Source organism: Haplochromis burtoni, unplaced genomic scaffold (genome assembly GCF_018398535.1).
Source record: "Haplochromis burtoni strain Fernald_Lab_line unplaced genomic scaffold, NCSU_Asbu1 Contig_92, whole genome shotgun sequence".
NCBI lineage: Eukaryota > Metazoa > Chordata > Actinopteri > Cichliformes > Cichlidae > Haplochromis > Haplochromis burtoni.
The window spans coordinates 1416481-1439791 of record NW_024582453.1 but is presented as its reverse complement, the minus strand read 5'-3'; the positions used below and the strand labels follow the sequence as shown (position 1 = coordinate 1439791).

General features: G+C 40.5%; 2 protein-coding genes across 8 annotated transcripts in view; one reads left to right on the top strand and one right to left on the bottom strand.

Moving 5' to 3' along the window:
* The first annotated feature begins 1161 nt into the window (after window positions 1-1161).
* Window positions 1162-16485, top strand: max (myc associated factor X). Of its 7 annotated transcripts, none has more exons than XM_014338735.2 (5): window positions 1162-1349; window positions 1643-1669; window positions 9179-9304; window positions 12950-13073; window positions 14877-16485. In XM_014338735.2, the coding sequence occupies exons 1-5, from the start codon at window positions 1314-1316 to the stop codon at window positions 15062-15064; spliced, it is 501 nt and encodes a 166-aa protein (XP_014194221.1). In that variant the 5' UTR covers window positions 1162-1313; the 3' UTR covers window positions 15065-16485. The 7 variants fall into 7 exon arrangements, with proteins under 7 accessions (XP_014194221.1, XP_014194220.1, XP_005938339.1 ...); XM_014338734.2 differs by having other exon boundaries at window positions 12935-13073; XM_005938277.3 differs by having other exon boundaries at window positions 1164-1349; window positions 9179-9286.
* A 2455-nt stretch (window positions 16486-18940) lies between these two features.
* fntb (farnesyltransferase, CAAX box, beta) overlaps window positions 18941-23311 on the bottom strand; it is a 25028-nt gene continuing 20657 nt past the window's right edge. The window contains exons 9-12 of the mRNA XM_005938275.3: window positions 22952-23084; window positions 22311-22422; window positions 22091-22205; window positions 18941-19396 (exon numbers count right to left, since the gene is read on the bottom strand). Coding sequence (XP_005938337.1) covers window positions 19229-19396; window positions 22091-22205; window positions 22311-22422; window positions 22952-23084 — 528 coding nt within the window. The 3' untranslated portion in view covers window positions 18941-19228. The remainder of the gene's footprint in view (window positions 19397-22090; window positions 22206-22310; window positions 22423-22951; window positions 23085-23311) is intronic.

Here is a 23311-nt window from a genome sequence, read left to right as displayed (position 1 = left end):
TGACCCTGTTGGGCCATCCTGCTGCAGGACATACAATAAGATTCAAGAAAATTGTAGATGGGGCCCAAAACTGGCGGAGTATACAAGAAATAGAAGAGGCAGATGATCTAGACTGGCTTGACAGAAGGATGAAGGTCAGTGCAGGTGTAAAGCAGCAGGGAAAGCAAACAGGATGTTGCCTGCAGCTGATGTGGTCTCTTGACCTGCTGGTCGGGGAATGGAGGAGGCTTCTCCCAGCCATAAAAAAAAAAACAATTACTGATTCACTGTTGCAGTGCAGAATAATCCACAGTGTAAGCTCCTTATCTACTGCACAATTTAGTGAAAAAAGGAAGCACCAGAGCAGATTATTGCTCTTACTCTTGCTATTATTTGTGCAGAGACCAGCTCCTATTTGCATTTATTCCACTAGCATTACAGAAAGGTCTGTTTGTTTTTTTTCTTAAATTTTAGTTTATCAATTGAATCATTAACATTATTTTGTGTATCCCAAATAATAACCCAAGGATATTTTATTGTTTTTATCATTTTTTAAAAAAACTAAGAAAACAACACAAGTTATAGTTTTTGGACAGGACTCAGTCAATCTTAATTTCATACTCTTGATCCCTAAAAAGAAAACGAATCACATAAAACACAAACAAGATGAAAAGAAATAAAAAGAAAAACAGAAAAGAAGGAGAGGCATACTAGGAATGAATCGCCTGATTGGTGTATATTTGTAGGCTGCTGTAGCTGGGCCTGAGCATGTGAGAGTTTATGTTTCTTCAGTATGTTCCTAAAATCCACGTGTCTCAGCCATGGCCCGTTTAGCTCTTCTGACATACAAATTCGACTCCAACCACAATTCCCAGAATGCAAATCAGAAAAATAAAGACGCTGTGACGTAGTATACAAGCGAAATCCCTCCTGGATATTGTAGTTTAGAAATAACAACTGCTTACATTTACAACGGTATTCAGACTTTCTGTATAGTGCTTTCTTGACTCATCCAGGGGAAATTATATATTTTATAAATACTACCTGTAGTAAAATGCTCCACAAATATTAATTTGCATCTGAGAAATTAAGAAAAACAATCCTATCGACTACACTTCCCAAAAGCCCTCTTGCTTCTGCGCATGTGTACAGCGGTGTGGCAGCTGCGTGTGTGGAGTGCAGTCACGTGGAGCCCGTAGAGTCCACCTCGGCTCCGTCCAAACAGAACGTGAGCTGTTAGCTGTCCGTGTATAGGAGCGCCGCTCGGTGCTAAGCTGATTCATGTTGTTTTTTTTAGCCACCCGTCCGTTTAAACTAGCCTATTTAATCGAAGAATGAGTGATAACGATGACATCGAAGTCGATAGTGACGTAAGTATGGCTGCTTTTTGCTTTTTAAGGATGTTATTCCGCCAGCTGGAAATTTGTTTTAGCTCAACTAGCTCGTCGGCTAAGCGCTAGCTGGCAGTAAGCTGGCTAGCTCTGATCTTCTGAGTAATTTTATCGGGATTCCAGCTAAATGATAAGAAACAGTAGGCTTTCTTGCATCAGCTCATTGTTGACCTGATTAATTATCTTACTTTTCTTCAGCGAAAACAGTGAGATTGTGGAGCTTTACGAAGAATTGTGGCTACAATTGTACTTTTTGTTCTGTTTCTTTGCAGGAAGAATCACCGAGATATCACTCTGTGGTGCGTAATGCTGGATTTGTCCACTGTCGACACAAAAAAAATGTGTCTCTGATTATTGCTAAGTTAACTTATTCATCACCACTTTGCTTATTTAATTTTTATTTATTTATTATGGTGTATTAGTCAGATTGCACTATTTGGGTGGTGGGGGCTAGTCATGAAAGAGAATGTGATAGTGCGGTTATCTCGATGATAACACGTGTATGTTTTAAATTTATTTATATATGTGTGTGTGGACGGTATTTTTTGCTTTGCGTGTAGTTGTTCATGCATCTCTGCAAGTGAAGCGATAATCCTCGGCTTCGGTGTATTGCAGGGTATCCCCCATCCTGTGTATACCCGACCATAGGGAGACTGTAACACGAAATCTATATTTAGACCAAAGCTTTATCCCTACAGAGGCTTTTTTTTGTGTGTGTGCGCGTGTTTGTTGTTTTTTTCCGGTTAACACAAAGCCTTCTGTGCTCCGTAGCAGCAGGTTAGTGGCCTGAGTCGTCTCCCCCCCTCTTCCACCCCAGGCTTTTTTGCTCCCCTCCGCGGGGATTCCGCTCACAATCAGGTTTGCATATCATACATGTAGGTCATCTTAGTAAAGAGAGCGCGTTTACATTTTGTTCTGCATCCATGATGCAGATGCAGAGGGGGGGCGTAACGGGTAGAGAGGCTGCTGCATCTCCTCGGACAGGGCTTGGTGTCAGGAAAGGGTGCAGCGGGATGTTTTCCTGTATTGCAGACGGTGATTAGAGCCATCTTCTCTCTACAGGCAGCGAAAAGGCTGGCAGCCTAAATGAATGACGTATAGCTGCATGCATACAAGCTAGGGGGAAAAAAACACCCTGCACGATTTGGTTGGTGCACACAAAAACACCATGTTTCCCCGCCTGTCAAATAACTAGAATTAAAATGCGGAAGAGCTGTTTAGGAAATATTAGTGTTAACATGTTAACATGAAGTGATATAAAGATTAGAAAATAGCCTTTTTGCTGGTTCCCCCCCAACAGACCTGAGGCAATTCTCTCTTTATTTTTTGATCAATACTGACTTTAATGTTCTGCTTGTGTTGTCTAGTTTATACATGCATACCGAAAATATTTCGTTTTCTGCTGAACAGTAGGAGCATTTTTCTTCTTGCTTAAAATGGGCCTTTCGGGGTTGATTATGCAAGCAAGTCCCATTGGTCTGCTTATGGTTGCCTTACTTACAAGAAGTTTATGCATTTTTCTGTTTCTGGGGGGTGAATTTAAACTAGATTAAACCCCATTAAAAAAAAAAAAAAAAGAGTAAATATATTTAACACAGTTAATTTTATTTGCAGGAAAACCCCGACTTACTGCTTCAGACAGTTAGAGAAAAGCTAGCTTTAGAGCAAAACCTGGCAAGTTGCTTTTAGAAAAAAATCACCAGTGCTTTGCACAATTATTGAAGTGTTACCGTAGTCATAATTTTGGATGTTTGTCAGATGGCTTAAAAAAAAGTGGTCTCAAGTGTATAAAAAAATGTTGCAACATTGGCAGATGTGCTCACAGATGCGTGGAGAAATATCATTATTTTATAAAGGATAAAAATAAGTTTCCTTCTTCTTGTTTTGCCAAACAGCAGTAATAGAACAGAATGGTGTCTCTTCGTGGTTTAATTATCTACAGACAAGTAAATTTACCACCAAGAATACTTTTGTCAGCTTGTTCAGATGCTCTCAGTTATTTATTTATTTTTTAATTAGATTGTGGCTCGTATTTTCTCAGGATTGTACTTCCCAGATTGCAATTTCTGTTTCCAAAAAGCTAAATTCACCACTTTAGCTGTGCAAACAGAGATAGGAATAAAATGTAATGATGGTTTTGGTGTGGCAGACATTGAATAGCTCTCAAAACTTGAATAGTGATGTGGAAAGTGGGCCTGTTGTCTGTAGATATGTCTTGGAAGGTGAGATAAGAGACTGAACGCTGTCTAGTCATGGAGCAAAGGGGCTGCTAAGCACTTAATGTATGTATGGTATGCAGTGTGTAATGGTTAGAAAATGTACGAGGGGCAAAATATGATTTGTTTTGTAGCTCCAAGAACAGAAATGTATAAACTAATGAACAGTGAAACCAGTCATTGTAAGATCTTAAATATGTCCTAATGAGGACATTTTTTTAAATCGTCAACTTTGCTTCACTTGCTGGCGAATCTGTTTTAGTGGCGTTTCCATGGTTACTGGTGCAAAAAGTTTTGACAGCAGCGTAGGCTTTCGTGCGGGGAAGGTGAGTTGGTCAAGGAATGGCCAGGAAGCAGCAGCTAGGCACCTGGTGGTGTTATGTAATGTCTCATGATCAGGTATGAATAGAACGGAGGAGAAGCTCAGCTGGCGTAGGCCGCCAGCAGAACGTATCAGCTTTACAGTGAAGTGATAATGGTTGCAAGCAGGTAATAGGACACCTGCTTTTTGTGGAGCCTGATGTGCTCAACAAGGTAGCTTGACCATGCAGATACTGTTGTGTTTATAGCAGCTGTTTAGTGTTGGTGACCTAGTTAAATGTAATTATGTGCATGATGTAACCTTTAAAGTGGATTCACTTGGAATTAAAATTTCCTACACAAGTCAGAAATAAAGAAAACATTGCTGCAGTCCTGGCTCTCTGAAGGAACAGACTTGTTGAAAGGTATGTCAGGTTACGTGACAGTACATACGTGGAGATCTTGTGGCTATTTTATGTAAAGGGTGTGGTGTCTGTCCTTTAATCTGCTCTCAGAAAAAGGCATGATTCCTTATTTTTCTGTTGGTACTGTGGGGTCACATCTTGATATTTGGGGGCAATTATATTGTTTAATTTTCCCAAAACAAGCTTTTCTGTCAGCTTATTTTCACTCTTTTTTGCCTTCAAAAGAAACAACAAGAACAAACAGAATTTGAGATGTTTTCTTTTCCCAAAGACACATTTAACAGTAGTAAAAAGTACCCTCACTGGTACTCAGATTAATAAAATTTTGTAATGTAAAAAAGCAGTTTCATATTAACCGCTAATCGTTATTAGATTAGTGTTCAATATAAATTATAATTATGTAGGTTAGAGCATGTACAGTGCAGACAGCTGGGTCATTTCATATAAATCTAAATAATTGCGTTTCCTCTAGACCTTCTCAGATACAGTTGTTTTGTTTTTTTGCTTTCGGGCTTGTAAAAATATTAAATTATATAAAATATTCATAGGCTGAAGGTAAAATCTTGCCTCAATTAAACAGACTGAAGTTGGTGTACCACTAAAAATCATTTACCTCTGAGGTCATGAGGTGGGTGGTATTAAATAAATCAAATTTTTCATGAAATGACTAACCTTATCTTTACTAATGTGATATTTACTGTCTAAAACAGAACCACTTTTCCCTTGAAAAAAAAAGTACTTACATTTTATACTACTGCAGACCTTGAAACTGTTTTAAACTGCAGTGGTTTTAAATGTCTTTATGTACCCTGTCTCCTCTTTAACTGGTGCAATGAAACTTTGCATGAACATTTAACATTTATATGCTTTTAAAACATTTATTATAAATTCAAATTCTGATGGTTTTTGTAAATATTCAACATCCTCTTGAGAGTGTGACTTGCATTGCCAAAGAGTAACTTAAAGGCACTAAAATATATATCTGTGGTGGAACTTTGTTCAAATCAGCACTTAATAGTGAACGAAGACTTTGAAGAAGCGTGAAAGGCCTGTCAAAATCCGCCTGTGAAGCTTATTTTTGCTAATTTTAAACGAATGGAAAGAAATGAGGAAACAAAAGCAGCTTTATGGAATTATTGGATTGGAGTTTATTGTGAGGTTTAACTAGGGCTGGCTGATATGGGAAAGAAAGTCATAAAACAATAATTTCTTTCTTATCAGTCTGAAATATAAATCGTGCTGTAAATGGACTCACAATTTCGGTCAAGCTTAGAGGTTCTTTTTCATACCAAGATATACAACCAAGAACACAAACACAAATGGAAAACTGAAATCTTTGGTCTGTTCCAAATAAGTATAACCTAGATATTAAAAAAAATAATTTTAAAAAAAACATTTTTTTATAGATTCAGACTGTCTGTACAAATTCAAGAACCTTTCAAATGCAGGCAAAGGAGAACATTCAGATAGTTTAGGGCCACTTGTGCTCCAAGGCACAAGCGAACAGTTATGTCTATAACGTCTGTTCCCTGAAGTAGAGGAACGGGTTGTATTCCCCTGAACAGCTACCGTGAGGTACCCCTGAGCAAGGTACCGTCCCTACACACTGCTCCCCGGGCGCCCAATGGCTGCCCACTGCTTCACTGAGTGAATGGGTTAAATGCAGAGAGGAATTTCCCCACGGGGATCAGTAAAGTACACTTTCTTTTTCGAATAAGAAGCAAAGTGCCGTCTCAACAAAGTGGGCAGTGACGCTCATATGGATCAGATGTGCAACTTGACCACAAAGCCAGTGTGGTGGCGAAGAATGACACAGCTGTCCAGCCGTCGCTCTACAGTCCATGTACAGCTTTGAAAGTACGAGAAATGTTAATGGTCAGTTCCTTTAATTCAACATTATCGACTGTGCTTACTGGCATCGTGTCTTGTTATCGGACGGTTCCATTCAGCAAAGTCCTCGTAGCTTGAGTCTTGTGCCGCGAGTCGTCAGACTGTCGTCGTTAAACTTTTTATTTTGTTTTATCTCAGTCACACTTACGTGTACTGCTGCAGCCCAAACACTAGCATATGTGGTGCTACTGGCTACACCTCCTATGTCAGCCTATGCTGACGTGGCTCTGTGTTCTCATTATCATTGGTCTTCTGTCTTATCTGTCAAAACATGCTGGAATAAGGTTTGTCAGCTTTATGGTGACCGTATCTCATATTTATATTGAGCAAAACTTTATTCATGGGCATTTCTTTTGTCATTTTTATCGTCCAGCTCTGAGTTTAGCCAAATAAACTGTACATTTACAAAAGGGAAAGTAAACCTAATGGCCAGCGTTGATTGGTAACTGTATTTAAAGCAGTTCCAGTGTTTTAAATAGCTTGTCTGTAAGTCACCACTTGCTTTTAACAAGCAGGAATTCGATAATAAATGAATGCTAACATACTCTGGGCTTTACTCCTGTTAATATACTGAACATAATAGTCTTCCCCTCATTGCCGTTGAACAAGAAAGTCAACCACGTGCACTTTCTGTATCTATTGTCTCGTCGCTGAAGCATCCATAGATACAGCCACCAGACTGGTAATTGCACATGCCATCAATAGCAGTCATGTTTGTTCATGCAAGGATTAATGGAGGGAGTGCTTGGCACAATGAGGCACATGGTCCTGGTGGTTTTTTCTCCTTTCTGGTTGGTCTCTGTTTTATGCAACACACTGTAGGAGCAGCTGCCACTGAGTCACATGATATGCATTGTGGGTAGCTTTAAGGGTATATATGTGGGGTTTTGTTTGGTTTTTTTTTTTAAATTAAAGTTTCAGTTTCAGTGACACTCAGGGTGTCTAGGATGTGTTCATGCTCTGCAGCATTTATCTTCTTGCTAAGACCTTCAGCAGGATGTTTACTTGCTTAAAGTATTACTTGAGTCATGCTTTACGCCCACCGAGATCACAGCGAAAGGCTTGTCTTAACCTGCTCTTCATCTCACTCATGGCCACTTTGGCTTTTGTTGTAATCCATGGACAAAATGAGTCAGATGACACAAGGTCACCTGACTTCTGTCTCCTCTTCTCTTTGCCTGAAACTGTGGCGTGACCACAAATATTGTTCTGTTTTCATTGCTAATATTTTAGTCACATCTCGTGCTATGCTGAAGCTGTGTGATGGTGGATGTACAGATGATTTTGGAGGCTCTTATTGGGAGTTGGGCTCAGCCTGGTGACAGCATGGATTAGTCAGGAGTCAGATTTGATTGGAGGCTGTAATTGTTTGGCCTAAAAACAGGCCGAACTACATGCTGATCAGTGCTCTGGTCATGTGCTAATGGCAGCTGTTTTATGCCTCGAGTTTAATAATTGGAGTTCAGATGTGTGGTTTTGAATTAACAGCTAGTTATGTGCCTGTTTTTAGTTGGTGTTTGTTAATAGTGTTGGGTTGTTATAGTTAAGCTAGTTATTTGATTTGACAAAAGACATGAAAAATGTTGTATTTTAGTTCATACAGCAGCCTAAAATTAACCTCAAATTTACGGTGAAAAGCCGAACCCCATAAAGGTTGGAGAGCAAAACAACCTCTGTTCATGACGGCTGAACTGTTTACTTTCTCATCAGGGAGTTAGCTGACACTATTATTTGTCATCATGTTTGCAGTGACTAGTTTTCATGTTCAAATTTAGAGATTTCTCCGTATTTTGGTCTATTTTAGACAATAGAGTTTTGCAGCAAATGAAGAGTGAGCTGGAAGTAGCATTTCATTGTTAGCATGTTAAGATGTAATAATGCATCTACAGTGCTTGGCAAATTTATTAGACCACTATCCAATGTAAGGTTTATGTCACACTAGATTAACACTATTGGTGATTACCAAAATAATTTTTCACGTTTCTGTGATTGTTAATCCACCAATATGCACTTTATGCTCTTTAATTTGCAAAATTTAAAGTTATTTATTTAGATTTCTATGGTTGACTGATGTTCTTAATTTCGGACTTCTCAGATGAGTACAGTGTGCCGGCATAAATGCAGGTATTAAAAAACACAAATGCAGTTTGTCTAATAAATACCAATATAATTTTTTAGATTTAAACAAGTTTTGGATTATTTCTAAAATATTAGCTTGATTGTTTTTATGACTATTGGTCTAATAAGTTTAAGTATTTTGTGTTTAAATATGTTATATCTTCCTTATGTTTAGTTACAAAGGAAAGTTTTCTCACCTTTGGTCATATTTAAATTTGGGTAAAATATCAGAGTAATGACGGTCTACACTAAGATCTGGCCTTCTATGTAGAATCTGTCATATCGGCTGCTGATATTGAAATCCGTTGAGGACTGTGAGGTTAAACCTTTTATCTTGTGGATTACAGAGCGATAATATTTGCATGCGTTTCAGTGAACTGCAGTCCCTGTTTTAATATGAATTTCTTTAAAATGACAAGATAAGTGTGTTGATATTAAAAAAAGAAGAAAGGAGGGTTATGTTTCACAAATTTTGAAGTTAGTGAAAAGGAAAGGATTTACATCTTTAATAGTAAAATGAATTTTTACAGGTTGAGGCTGTTGAGCAGTTTAAAGATGGCCTTAAAAATGTGTGACTAGCATTCTCAGTGTTTTATTATAGATTGAAGACAAACTAATTTTGATGCCTTACTGGGGATATTAACTACATCTTAAATGAGTCCTCCTCCTCTGTAATGGTTGGTTAATAATAATGATGGCTGCACTGAATTAAAAGCACAAAGCAGTGTTTTACTGCAGAGTGCAACTTGGCAGCAGAGCGGCTTGTGAACGTTTGACTGGGACGGCTGGACACCCGCTGTCCCTCTACCCACGCTGCTCTGCTGCCTGGCTTAAGGCCCTGTGACTCTTGTCATTGCAGGCAGACAAACGGGCACACCACAATGCGCTGGAGCGCAAGCGTAGGGACCACATCAAAGACAGCTTTCACAGCCTCCGGGACTCGGTACCCTCCCTGCAGGGAGAAAAGGTTGGTAACACTCAGCCTGTAAGTCTGCCTACCACACAAATGCCAACTACACACTCATGTATGAAAAATATTTGAATTTGAATGAATTGTTATTGTGTCATGTCTATGCTAAAATGTGAATTTTACTGTTTATGATGTTTAGAAAACAGCATGTAGATGTTCAGAGATGCAGATGTCTTGTTGCTTCATGTGGAGGGCATTGATTGGGCAGCTGATTAGTGGAGGGTAAATGGTAGAAGGGTGCAGACTGGCAACAGGAAGGCAGTGATGCAGTCTAAGTACTTGGAGCAGCATTGGGAAGTTATTATGAGGACATTTTGTTGCTCTCTTCCTGTTTTGACATCATTGACGTAGAGAATTTTTAGAGTGGGTTCAGCAACTGGCTGCACAAGGGTTTTATTTCAGTTCAGGAAACACACAGTGCAAAATGGTTTGATAAGATGCTCGGCTATATTTATCTCAGTCCGAATCACCACATGGATATGGCTGTTTAGCTATCGATTAAAACAACAAAACAAGTTATGGCTGGGTATCAAATCAGTGTGCTTTTGTGCTTCTGAGTCTGTGTTTCAAAGATTACCAAGTGGCAGTCTGTTGTGGTTTGGGCAGGTTCACAGTCTTTGGTCACAGTTCCCAATAATAAACATTTTGCCAATTTTTAGACCTTAAACTTGCATTAACGTAAAAAATAGGAATATGGACTTCCCCTGTTCAGTTACGGATTGGGAGTTGTGAACCTTCTTTGAGATGAGTGTGGCTCAATCACTAGCATAAATGGTTATGAGGCTGTTTATGGCAGCGGTCCCCAAACCCCGGGCCTCGGACCGGTACCGGTCCGTGTGTCGTTTGGTACCGGGCCGCGAGAGTTGAGGCTCAGGTGTGAAATGTATGGTTTTTATCGGTTTTTATCGGTTTTCAGCGTTATTTTGTTATCGTTTTTATCGTTAACTCTGTTTTCCTGAGTCTTTTCACGTGTGTTATGAATAAATCTTTTTTTTTCGGTACCGGTACTAGTTTTATTTTGTTGTATTTATCCGCGACACCTTAAAGGCCAGTCCGTGGCGCAAAAAATGTTGGGGACCGCTGGTTTATGGCATATCACTTGCACCAATGTGCTGATCATAAACAGGCAGATTAACCAGAAGGCTTAACTCTTTAAATATGGAACGAATTACAAAATAAACAAACCCTTTTAATGATTAAGCTTCTTTTTCACGTTGCTAGTGGTTCTGGCCTTCTAGTGTCAAACAGAAGATTGCAGTGGTTTGACTGTAATTCTGATCTTTTTTCTGTTTTTTGTTGGTATTTTGGCTTGAGTAGTGTTTGGTTGGTTTTTCTCCCCTTCCCCTGCACTAATGGCCGTAATGTATGTCGTAAACAAGCAGAGTAAAAAAATGTGATAGATTGCATCTTGGAAAATTCTTTCAAGCAGTGTTTGATCAAGATAATGAACACTAGTATGTTGGCTGCTTTAGAATATGTGGACGTGTTAAATAGTTGAGCGTTGGAAAGTGCATTCAGTGCAAGCATGTTGAGCCTATAATCTAGAAGGAAGGAAGGCTGGTGGTGCCACACTTATTGTTTCCTGACTGTTAGACTTGATCCTCAGTCTAAATTCTAATTTTCCATTGATTAACTGCTTTTTGGGAAAGAAGAAACACGTCTGTTCCTTAAATGTCAGTCCGCTTCTGCCTTTGAGTTGAAGTAAGGTTTAAAGCCTTCTGAGTTTCTTGGGGTGAGCTGTAATTCAGCAGTAGAGCTGCTAAAGCGCTACCCAAGAGCAGCTTTACTGCCATCAGACTTGGAGATATTTGGGTTGTGTTTCTGCCCAAATGTGTTTTGTTGCAGGGTAAGGAGCTGAAATCAACTCGTATCCCCTTTAACGCAGTGTTTAACCTGCAAAGGCATTAAAGCGGTTATGAAATTAGTAGTTGGGGACATCCATATCATCTGTAGGATATATCTGATGGACATTTTTTGCCTCCTCTGGCAGCAACACATCTGTGGATGGGGTGAAGGTCCAGTTAGCAGTGTTAACCTTCTGAGGCAGAGGAAAATGTCCACATATATTTATCCATACTACTTGGCTTACCTTTATCAATGAGAGTAATGTAGAGTTTAAATGTTTGCATTAAATTTATGCTGTGGGTACGTTGTAACTGCAAAATCCTATGAAACCTCGTGACCAGACATGCATCGCCCTACAAAGGTAACTGCATTTCATTGCATTGCGTAATGACTGCGATTGGTGCCGTTTCCATCTGTGCACTTCTGACGAGCACTTCTTGTGCCTCTATCTGCCAAACTGACGGGAAGAGAGCAGCTCAACTTGAAGAGATAAGTTCCATTCACAAGTGCTATTCGAGTAGCGAAATTGCAGTGCAGATATGCCAACTCGAATAAACTACATAGTGGCCTCAGTATAGACAGTTAAATAAAGCTTAAATCCCAAATATACTTAAATTTATTTCCAGTGGCGTGTTCTTTGCAACGTATGACCTTAATTGAAGTTTTGTAAACGTGCCATTGCTAGCCATGTGAAATTAACTTATTGCCAATTTTGGATGTGTGGCAATAAAAGATCAACTGAATAAGGCCTTGGGCTTAGAGTGGTCAGTGACCACCTGGTAACTGCCTGTTGTGAAGGATACATAATCCCCAACTGGTTGCTGGAGGTTTGATTGCAGTTGCTAGGAAAATAATTGCTAAAGACACAGGCACGCAGGCCTACAGACCGGCCAGTGACTCACCTGTTGCTAGGTTGTTCCCTGACCATTTGGCCTTGTGATTGCTTTGATTGCTAGCATATTGCTGCAGTTGTTTGAATGGAAGTGATGGAGTTGTCTACAAATATGGTCCAGCTACTCTCCGAGCTGTTGCAACACAAGCAGGAAACAGATCATTGGCATTCAATGAAAATCATGTTTGCTTCAGCTCTGCAGCACAGCTTTTACTTTTAAGGGAAGCGTTCTCATTTCCAGTGAGTGTTGCACTTTCTCCAGTTGTCCTGAGCTACTGGTTAGCGAGTGTTTGCACAAGAAAAACCTGCAGGCAACTTTTGTTCGGCACCTTCTTTGACACTCATACACATCTGGCACTTTTCACTTTTCCCTAGAAACGGGGGATTGTATCACATTCTCTATGGTGGACACCTCTTGCTGTCACTGTCACTTTAATTTAAATTAGACTTGTTTTTCTTAAACAGGTAAGTTGGAGCCTTTAAATGATTTTTTTTTAAATCAGTGATACCCAGCCATAATTTGTATAGGTCAAGTAGCTGACAGACACCAGGTAGGCATGATGGCAAAGCTGTAATCTGAGCTGGTTGCTGCTGCAGTGTTTGTTGTCTGCTGTAATCGAGGAGAGGCCTCTGACCGTAACTTGTCAGGGGTATGACAAAGCTTATGCATGTCAGACTGAAGTGCTAGCAGATTTCAGGGGGTTAAAAGAAGGCAAGCTAGGTAGAGAAATGCACTGCTGTCTCAGATACCCTGTAGTGTCCTGCAGTGGTTTGAGTCTGTAGTGTGCTGCTCTCTGGGGCCAGTCTGTGTAGCATCATGGCAGGGGTTAGAGTTACTGTGTTAGAAATGTGATAAAGTCTCTGTATACTTGCGTCATTGCTTCAATTTTTGCATGTGTCACTAACAGCAGTCTACCAAACAGGCGTCTCGAGCTCAAATCCTAGACAAAGCCACAGAGTACATTCAGTACATGAGGCGGAAAAACCACACACACCAGCAGGACATCGACGACCTGAAGAGGCAGAACGCACTGCTTGAGCAACAAGGTAACACTTCTTATCGGGGAGAGGCGGGCTGATTAATGCTGGTTTGGGTCGGTTGTGAGGTTTTCCACCTGATATGTGCAAGCGTGGACGGCCGAACAATAAATGTTTGTTTGAATGTTTTGGCGATAAAGGAGTGTGTGTGTGAATAGTTTCAGAACACACTGCTCTTTACACATAAACAGATTTTTTTTTTTTTTTTAAAGAACAAGTCTGCCCCCTTTTCTGTTCTAAATTTACTATAGGATCATCTGCAACTACATGGGGGAAATACAACATTTTATCATTATGTTTGAGCGTTTAATAACATGCCTCCTTGTTACCTCCATGTAATCACCTAAAAGAGAATGGCCCCTCTAACGTCTCTCCCTCATGTTTCTAAAGTTTATGTATGAGATGTGCTTGTCTATTTTTACGTCCAGGGCCGAGGTTGCTCTAAGGCTAATATTTCCACGCTCCTCAGTAACCAGGTTACAATCGGCTTTCTTCAGTAAGCTCATAACAGTCATGTAAACGAAGATGGTGGTTACTAAAACCAGAGTGAAGGATTAGACAAACCTGGCAAAGCTCAGAATGATGGAAACAAGATTGATTTTCGACATAAAAAGCAAAAGGACCTACAAATGTGCATTTCGTACCAAGCATTACTGGAGAATCCAAGAGACAAAAATGGTTTTGACTGTTGAGCACAGGAAGCTTTCTCAGAGACTTTGGAGAGACAAAGGTCTAAATATTGTCATTGTTTAGACCTTGAGCAAATTTGGACCATCATGTTCTGCTCTCTGATGTACCTAAAATCCTCCAAAACTCAATGAAAGGTGTAGCTTAGACATGGTGCATTAATACACTCTTGTGCAAAATGAGGATGTTTTCCATATGTATATGAATCACGTTTGTTTCTTAAAGTCTTAAACCCTCCTGATTACTGAGCCGAAAATGGTTGCATTTGCTTTATTTTACACTATAATACAATAAGTCACCATCTTTTAACAAAGTATAATACGCTTCATTGAGCAGAGTTAAGTGTAAGATACAGAAAATCCTGAGTGCAGTGTTCCCACATAAGGATGCAAGGTCTCAGGAGGCTAAAATTTTGTCAGACCTCTGCGTTATCACTCTGATTTTTTCCCTTCCCCCCTTTTAAGCATTAGATTGCACAAAAATGTAGCAAAACTGATAGAAATAAGATAATATATGTAAAATTAAGGGTTTTTTTGTTTGTTTGTTTGTTTGTTAGAAGGCTCAATAAACAGTCCAGTTTCAGGCTTTGAAGCAGTTTGATTGAGCTCATGTGACATTGTGGGCGACAAACAACCCAATTTAATGTTGAGTGGGCTGGCCCAAAGAAGCTGCCCTTTCTGTCGGTCTAAAGAAGTTTAACTACAGAAATTGGTGCTGTAACTTTTTTGTCATTTAATAGTTGATTTACTACTTTTTTACTTTGGTGTAGTATGAATAGCCACGGGAGAGCTATTTGCCAATAAGAGAAGTTGTTAAACTCATGAAACTGCAGGTAAGAGTCCAAAGTAAATGCCCTCCTTCACAATTTCTAATGCCATCCAGATTGGCATCTTTGCTGGGGCGATTCTGGCCCCAGGATTCAGATTCACTCTTAAGTTTGACTGTTTGAAATCTGTTTAATTACTTCAAGATCTCGCGCTGAAAGTAATCTGTTAGTGCTTTGAATGCATCCTAATCAGGTTTCTGTCCAGCTTATAAAAGCAGAGAACTATGATCAGCAGTGTTTCCTCAGACCAATCGTTTCTTCAGTAAATTTGAGTTCTCTGTTCCTTTGTGTCCACGCAGTGCGTGCTCTGGAGAAAGTGAAGGGCTCAGCTCAGCTCCAGGCCAACTATTCCTCGTCTGACAGCAGCCTGTACACCAACCCCAAAGGCAGCGCCGTGTCGGCTTTCGACGGCGGCTCCGACTCCAGCTCGGAGTCGGAGGCAGAAGAGCCACCCACCAGGAAGAAGGTGCGCGTGGAGGCCAGCTAGAGAGCCGAGCGTCTTAAAACGAAAAAATTAAAAAAGGAGAAAAAAATAGGTGCGGTCAAGGCAGCAGAGCACAGCGGAGGGCGAGAGGGGAGACGGCCTTCAAAGCTCTCGAGGCTCACCGACCTCTCCTACCTTCATGCCAACGACCACCTCGGCCTCCCTCGTCATCCTCTCTCCTCCATCTCTGGATGGGCTCGCACTGGAGACTCGTCGCCATCAAATCTCCTCACAACAGCCGCCACAATCGTCTCTCTCCAGCCAGTCTCCACCCACGGGAGAGAGGTTGTAAGCAGGGTGAAAGACAACTGCTTCAATCCACCTAGAGAGCTTCAGGTTCCCCTCCTCCTCCACCCCTCTTTCTCTGTTGATTTTTGTTCTCCATCATTGGTATCCTCCCCTTCTTTAGCAACATCAATCCAAATCCTAAAAAGAGGCAGCTTGGCTATGTAAGGACTCGATGCTCTTTTGTGTGTGTGTGTGTGTATACCCTCAGTAAAGCTCCTCCTCCTCCCCCAAGTTATCTTTTTTTCCTTTGGGAGGAAGGATGAGCCAGGTGTACTCTTTCAAGCACTGCTATGTTATGTATTTTTTTTGTTTTTGTTGTTTAGAATTTACACACACACCTAGATAAAAAAAAATGTTCTGGAAAGATTTACCTTTTTAAAAATGAATAAAACATTTGTAGCTTTCTTTTTTTTTTCCAGTAAAGAATGTGAAGATGCTCGGAGCAAATGTTAAAAGTGATAACCCACCTCAGCCCCACTGGATTGCAGACGTTTCCTGCAGCACACACTTGTCAACACAAGATGATTAAAAAAAGAAAAGAGAGAGAGAAACCTGTTCTGTTGAAATTGATGTTTTGAAGGAGAATATTTCTGAACTTATATCGTATTTTGTCCTTTAGCTTGAAGTAGTGGATGACTTTAGGTGGCTGAATACATTAGGCATCTCGTTTTATATATTTCAAAATCATTAATTGGATGTTTTCAAGTTCAAACAGTATGTTATGCATTTCTTTAGTGATCACACAAGTCATGAGATGATGCTGATTTTGTTGTAGTTTTCTTCAAGGTTATGAACTAGGTTTTGAATCTGAAAAAGTAGCCCCCGTCTCCTGCAGTACAGGGAAGCAAAAGAAGTCCATGTCAGTGTGTTGTGCTTTACACAGTAAAAATCAATGTTGCTGAATCCCCCCCCCCTCCAAGGAAAAAAAAAAAAAGGAAGCATTTTCGTGTCTAGGAAATGTGTGTTTATTGTTTCCATTTAATTTCTATTTAGAAGGATATTATTAGTGTAGTAGGTCTTTGTCCAGTTCCATTCCATGGAAATTACAAGTATGTTGTACATACTGCCAACAATTGTCTTGCAAGTTGAGGCCTACCTTTACTATGAGACTATAAAATAAACTATTTTATCCTTTAGCTGTCTGTCTGTGGTCACTGATCAGCATTTCCTTCGGTGTGTGAAAGTGCTAAAATATTGGACTCTGCTCAATTTCTTTTTTTTAAGAATGGCTTCTTGACAGCTGCCTTTCCAATGAGACCATTTAGGACGAGACCTTATCAAACAGATTGATCAACTGAAATGCTAAATGTCAGCTGTTTAGCTGCTATTTGAGGCACTAAACATCGAAAAACTCAAAGGCTTTTCTTTTCAAAAAAATTTGCACAAAATGTTAAAGAAATCTACAATAAATCATACACGGGGACCCAGAGTTGATCTACTGACTCCCCTGATGAAGGCTTGTGTGCCAAAATATGTTGGAAGGTTTTTGTTTTTTAAGTTAAACATGACAGTGCCATAAGAATAGAAAGATTTGACATTTTCAACTGAAAAGAAAGCCTTGGAACTTCTTTCCTCCTCCACCTGTTGAATTTCCTCAAATTTTTAAGGACTCACTGCACACATATACGGCACATTTCCAGCTCTTTGGGATTCACTTGTTGGCCCAAAGCTATGCCTCTAAATCAAATTTAAGACCAAACTGGAAATGGAAATACCCATCATAGATGAAATCTTATTTGGTCATTAATGACCTGTGTCATCATCCTTATGGTTTCCATGTTTTGTTTTTCAAATTTTAAAATGCATTTCACCGTTAACAGTTTCTAGAAGTCGGAAAATGTGCAATCGAACTGAACAATGCAGCCACATGGCGTGATCGAAAAAATGTGTGGCGGCGGCATAACAAAGCTGTACGTGGGAACATTAAAGACTCAAACTGAATTTAACTGATTTATTGTGCAGGTGTAGTGAAGTCAGGTTTTTCTGGTTTTGTTTGTCTACCTGATGTGTTATTTCCCATTTTTACACGAGAGTCGTTTTTTAATCAGGTGGCTGAGCAGCGGCCAACCCCAGCCGACTCTGTCTGTTCACGGTCATTCCCTTCTTATTTAGAGGATACTTTTGTGTGTGTTTCCTGCTCTCCGGTTTAACCACTCCCTGGATTTTAGAAAAGTCTACAAGCATCGGAAATATTTTAATTGCTTTAATATGTCATGTTCTTTGCCCTGAGTTGCACACATGTACCAATTTGATGACCTATTCAAGCGCCGAGTCTCCCTTCCCCAGTATCCACCTGTAACTGCCATTCCCATTACTGTAAATAACATGTTTGCATGGAGTGAGCCTAGACACGCTGCCTTTATAAAGCTGATGCAATAAATAATTTGGCAAATGTCCAAAAGCTCCAGTTTCTAAAATAGGAGGGTGCAACTACTGAGATGAGAAAAACTAAATCTGATTTTGTATAGATTTATTCTGTCTTTTGTAAAGTCTAAAATGACCTCAAACGTAAACCTTTTAAGATCTACAATAACGCTTTACCCTTTTGAAAGCCTACTAGCAGTAACCCTTGATGCTCTTCCCTGAACTGAGCGTCTTTCATACTTCAGGCCTGCTTATAGGACAAAATGACTGGGTCTGCATCATCTAGCTGTCATCTGAAAACCTGGAAAATATCCTAATGGTCATCAAACCGCATCTTTATTGTTACACACTGAGGTGTCAAGTCATCATTAAGGGTACAAAGGAGGTCATAAAATGTGATCTTTATGGGGGAAAGAGTTAAGTAGCTGTCTTAGTACTTTGTCCCCATTTGTCCTGTAATCATAGGTAATCATGGACTCGACACAGTTTGCTACCTTTTAATTTAGCAACACAAACACCTGGTGAGGATCTACTGCATCCTGTTTTGCTGAGCTTCAAGTTAAAGGGAAATTACACCGAGTGCGATTATACACTCGCCAGCCACTTTGTTAAGTACACTAGTACCAAGTTAGATCCTCCTCTAACAAGTTGCTGGAAACATCTGACATGTGACTCTTGCCCATATTGACATGATAGCATCAAACAGGTGCTGCACATTGGTTGGCCGCACATCTACGATGCAAATCGCTTGTTCAAATACATCCCAAAGGTGCTCTGCTGGATTGAGCTCTGCGGACGGCGTTTGAGTACAGTGAACTCGTTACATTCACGAAACCAGTTCGTGATGATTTCGGCTGTGTGATACAGTAGATACACCATACAAGTGTGGTCACAAAGGGATAGACAGAATAGTATGTGGCATAAAAAAAAAAGCACAGTTTGAATTTCAGGAGGTTGTTTTGACCATGCCTGTGTGTGTAAATACACCAAGTTGCTGCCCTATTGTTGGTTGCTTTACAAAAGCAGTGGAACTTGTGTACCTAATGAACTGGCCAGTGAATATAATACGTGTATAACATACAAACCCCCTCAGCACCCTAACACCATCATGAGAAAAGCTCTAACAAGTTTTATTAACCCCTTAGCAGTCCTATTAGTCCCCTAAACCATCCAATGTCCCGTGGGCGGTACGTCCGACTGCTAACAGTTTAACCTACTGAAACCTTATAAAGTTCCACCTTTATTTCAGAGAATGAAAACAGACAATGCAAGCAAAAAAAATAAAAATAAAAATAAAACATATTCAACTGAATGTGAGGCTGCCCTTGCAAAACCGTTGACCTTTATTTGGGGCAAAATTCAGCACTGGTCTGCAGCGAGGGTCAACTATCCCGCTTGTCCACAAAAAACCTGACAACAGCTTCCCGGCTCAGGGGCGATCCCCAGAGTTGGCTGATTTTTGTTATTTTGTTGTTGTTTTTTTAAACGCACAGTGACGTTACTGCTGAGGACCAACTAGGACTGAAGGTCAGCTGATGAGGAGGCAGCAGCAGCATCTGACGGTCTGTCTTCACCGGAGCCTCCCGGCTGCCTGCTGACCTCGGGAACGGGCATCCGGAGAAAGTGCTGCAGGGCCTGAGCCACCTTCTCTGGACAGATGTTGTAAACTGGATGAGTTGGTGCCTAATTGGTCAGAAGAAGAAAACAAAAGATTTGCGAGATATTTCGTTTGTCGCAGTATGTATTTTTTTTCTTATTATATCCCATTAGCTGCAGCACTGATGTGGGTGGAACTGCAGTTTCACTATTATGATGCAGTTTTAACATTTTCATCACAGGAAGCTGCCACCATCCACCGAGACTGTTTTATTGATTTATCTGAGAATTGCACACCACAAAGAAACCCACTACACTCTGAGCTGAAAACACCACTACACTCTGAGCTGAAAACACCATAGCTCAGGCACTTTAGGGATACAGTTTGAACCTGGCTGCTGTTTTAACCTACGACCGATATGCATATGCATGTGCAAGGGGAAGACTTGCTGTAAACAGCTGTCAGTGCCAGTAATGCAACAGCAAACAGGAAAACAAAACCAAAACCAACTGCCGCGGCCTTTACATGCAACCACACGTGTCATTTCAGTAGCTTCAATTTTTTTTTCTTTTTTATAAACCCCACTTATTGTAGAGCATCTTTCAGAGCTTCTCATTTTATAGCTCGCTCATATTAAACCTGACTGCACTGCACTGCACTCAATAGTCAGCACGGGAACAGCGTTGAGGCGTTTTTGACTCTTTATGCAGGTGCGTGCAGATTAAACCATGGCTGATAAAAGAAAACCAGGACTTTAATTATTTACTGCATGGTGATGAAATGAAAGGGTGCAAAAAAAACAGGAAAAAAAGAAGCAGCAGTTACCCTTAAAGAGACAATTATACTGTTAGCTTCAATAGCTAAAGCAAGAATATTTAAGTTTCCCAGTTTTAGAGATACTGGCTGCAGAAAAATGTGCAACTTCTCTTGAAAATAATGGGATTATAAACCAAAAACTGCCCAAAAAGAAAGAAAAAACAAAAATAAAATACATATAAAATGTAGTGCAGAAATCATGTCCTGGTTATAAAAAATAAAAATAAAAATTGCCAACCTTCTTAAGCAGTTTCCCGTATGAGCGATTATCTCTGCAAGCAGCCGTGTCACTGTGCACAGTTAGTTCTCATCTACTCATGAAGAGCCGCTTGTGTTTGCAACTGCGTGACATGATATAAAAACCTGTATACATACATAATATTTGAGCTCTATTGTTGGTATTTCAGTTTTTGATGCAAAAAGGTCCTAAAACATTGTTTTACTTTAAATGAAACCACCTGATTTAATGCAGAGTTTTCAGCCGAGACTGACACAGACCTTTAGGAATGAATAATGCCATCAAAAATCTACATATGTCGTTAGCTACCATTTCAGACTTGAAACAATTAACAGTAATGTTAATCTCTTTAAACTGCTCAGGAGTTAATTAGTGTAACTTGGTGAGGACTCCGGCCTAACATAACAGCCTTTGGAAAAGCACCTTTTCTGTAAAACCTGTGAATGCTTTAATATGTGTTTCTGTCAAACATGTTCCACAGTGTCCTGTCAGTGGGTCTGCTACAGTCTGAATGACAGAAAACTTGAGATCAAACGGTGACCAGGAGGCCTGCGACCCCAGCGGTTTATTATGATCGCATGGACTCATCTGCTGAGGCATTATTATGCACTAGCTCCACATGCGGTTTCTCATGTCTGCTCTGCTTTTACCACTTATGCTGGACATCCTGCGGTCCCACTTGAGTCAGTTTTCCAAACTGACAGTGAATTGATGACTTATCAGAAAGCCTGTTCTCAAACCTCTGTGCTCTTTGGGAGCCTTGTTGTTGATGTCACTACAAATGCCCTGCATCCCAACTCTAAAGGGAGCAGCTTGTACATTCGTTGCTCTCTTCAGCTTCAGCTGCTATTTCATTCTATTTCAGCTTTTTCTGTTCGTGCGCTTCACCCACTGCATTCTTTAATGGTACCGTTTGTTCCACGAGATTTGGCCCGGCCTACGAGCAGGTGCTGGGATCTCTGGTGGAAAACTGAGCTTCTGATCCAAGTCAGCCTGCATCTTCCAGTCCTGGACAGTATCCAAGAGTATAGCTCCCACTCTTGCAGACTGATTTGCTATACGTTTACCTGCTCTCATATATGCGGTCGGTGCTTACAAGTCCAGGAACAGGGGAAAGGATGACATTGGGGTAATTCTTGTTCTAGGACAGTGGTTCTTAACCTTGTTGGAGGTACCGAACCCCACCAGCTTCATATGCACATTCACTGAACCCCTCTTTAGTGAAAAATAAAATGTGAATTTTCAAATTCAAGACATATATGTTTTTTATTGGTGCACAAAATGAGCCGTGCATGTCAGGGAGACCGACTCACCGAACCCCTAGGGTTCGATCGAACCCAGGTTAAGAACCACTGTTCTAGGATGACCGCCAAATAACGATGGATGCAAAGCTCTTAGCAAGAGCAACGTACATCCGTGTGTTTCTCAACCATCCCCTTCAGGGTCTTCACTAATGATGACTGAGACCTCACAGAGTTATTCAGAAAGCCAAGGCGGGTCAGACACATATGAGTGTGCACTGATTATCTAATCTAACTCTGAGCGAAACAGGAAGGTAGAGTTAGAACTGTAGAACAGCTCATTTAGGATGACATGTTTTAACTGAATGTAAAGACCAGCTTCTGACTCCACTCCCCAACAAGTAACATGTCCTCTATGTAAAATATTTATTACACCCAACATTTGTTTCATATAAGTTCATATAATGTATATCTTTCATTCTCACCAATCTATTCTCCTCCTTGCCGAGGATCACCTCGTAATGGTTGTCCATGTTCCCAAAGTGCTGTGCTATGGAGAGGCCGCTGAGGCAGTAACACGTGTGGTAAAAATCTCTGGACCTGGACATACCAAGACAATAAAACAGGGCAGTGATGTAAAAACGCTACGCATGAGTAAAGCTGTACAAATATGTAGTGTGTGTGCTCAGATGGTGTGGTACTGACTTGCCAGGCTTATCCAGAAGGCCTCCTGTTGGGTTCTGACAGCACAGGAGGATGTACTCCTGCAAGGCCTGCTGCTCAAACATCCACCGCTGCTGACTCAGCTCTGACTCTCCTGAGCAAACACACAGGTCAGTCACAAGAGGGGGGAAAAAAAAAACCAACAAAAAAAACCAGGATGATCTCACAGAAAATTCAGACCTCATTTTCAACATGAAAATGTGAACACCTGGCTATTTCCAGTTTTAACATTTCACAGAATAACAATACAAATTATAGTCAAAATCTAAAGAAAAATGACCTCCTAACCACATATTCTCTACTTTTCTGATTTACATTTTAGAACGAAGGGCTGCTTCACGACAAACCTTAAGATTTTGACACTGATAAATCTATCACTCACTATTCAAAGAGTTTTGGGTGAAAAACTACTAAAACTGGAAAAATATTCTATCTTTGTTGCACTGACATTCATTCAGATCAGCTGAAGTCAGTGGAGACTTGCTGATATTATCATTTCAAATAATTCTGACCAAAAATCACGCTTTGCTAAATTGGTTTTCCTTGTGCCGCTTGATGCTACGGTGATGAGACCTTTCCATTTCGAACTGTTTTAAGAGTTTAGGGTCAAAATGTAAAGGCACCTTCTTTGTATAAGGCTCTGTGGAGTAAAGGCAGGAGTCCAGCTTGCCAGAAAGAGTAGCAGCCGTCCACTAGTTTATTGCAGCGGCCTTGGAAACCTCCTTCAAATCGCATCTGCCTGCTGACCACCCAACGCTGAGGAGGAAAGGTGACAAACACACATTTAAATACACTGAATTAACAAACAAAGCCTGTAGAACTCAAGAACTTCTACTCCTGCACCATCGAGAGCGTCCTGACGGCAAACATCTGCACCTGGTTTGGGAACAGCACCAAGCAGGACAGACGAGATCTGCAAAGAGTGGTGCGCTCAGCCGAACGCATCATTCAATCCGAGCTCCCTGACCTGCTGTCCATCTACA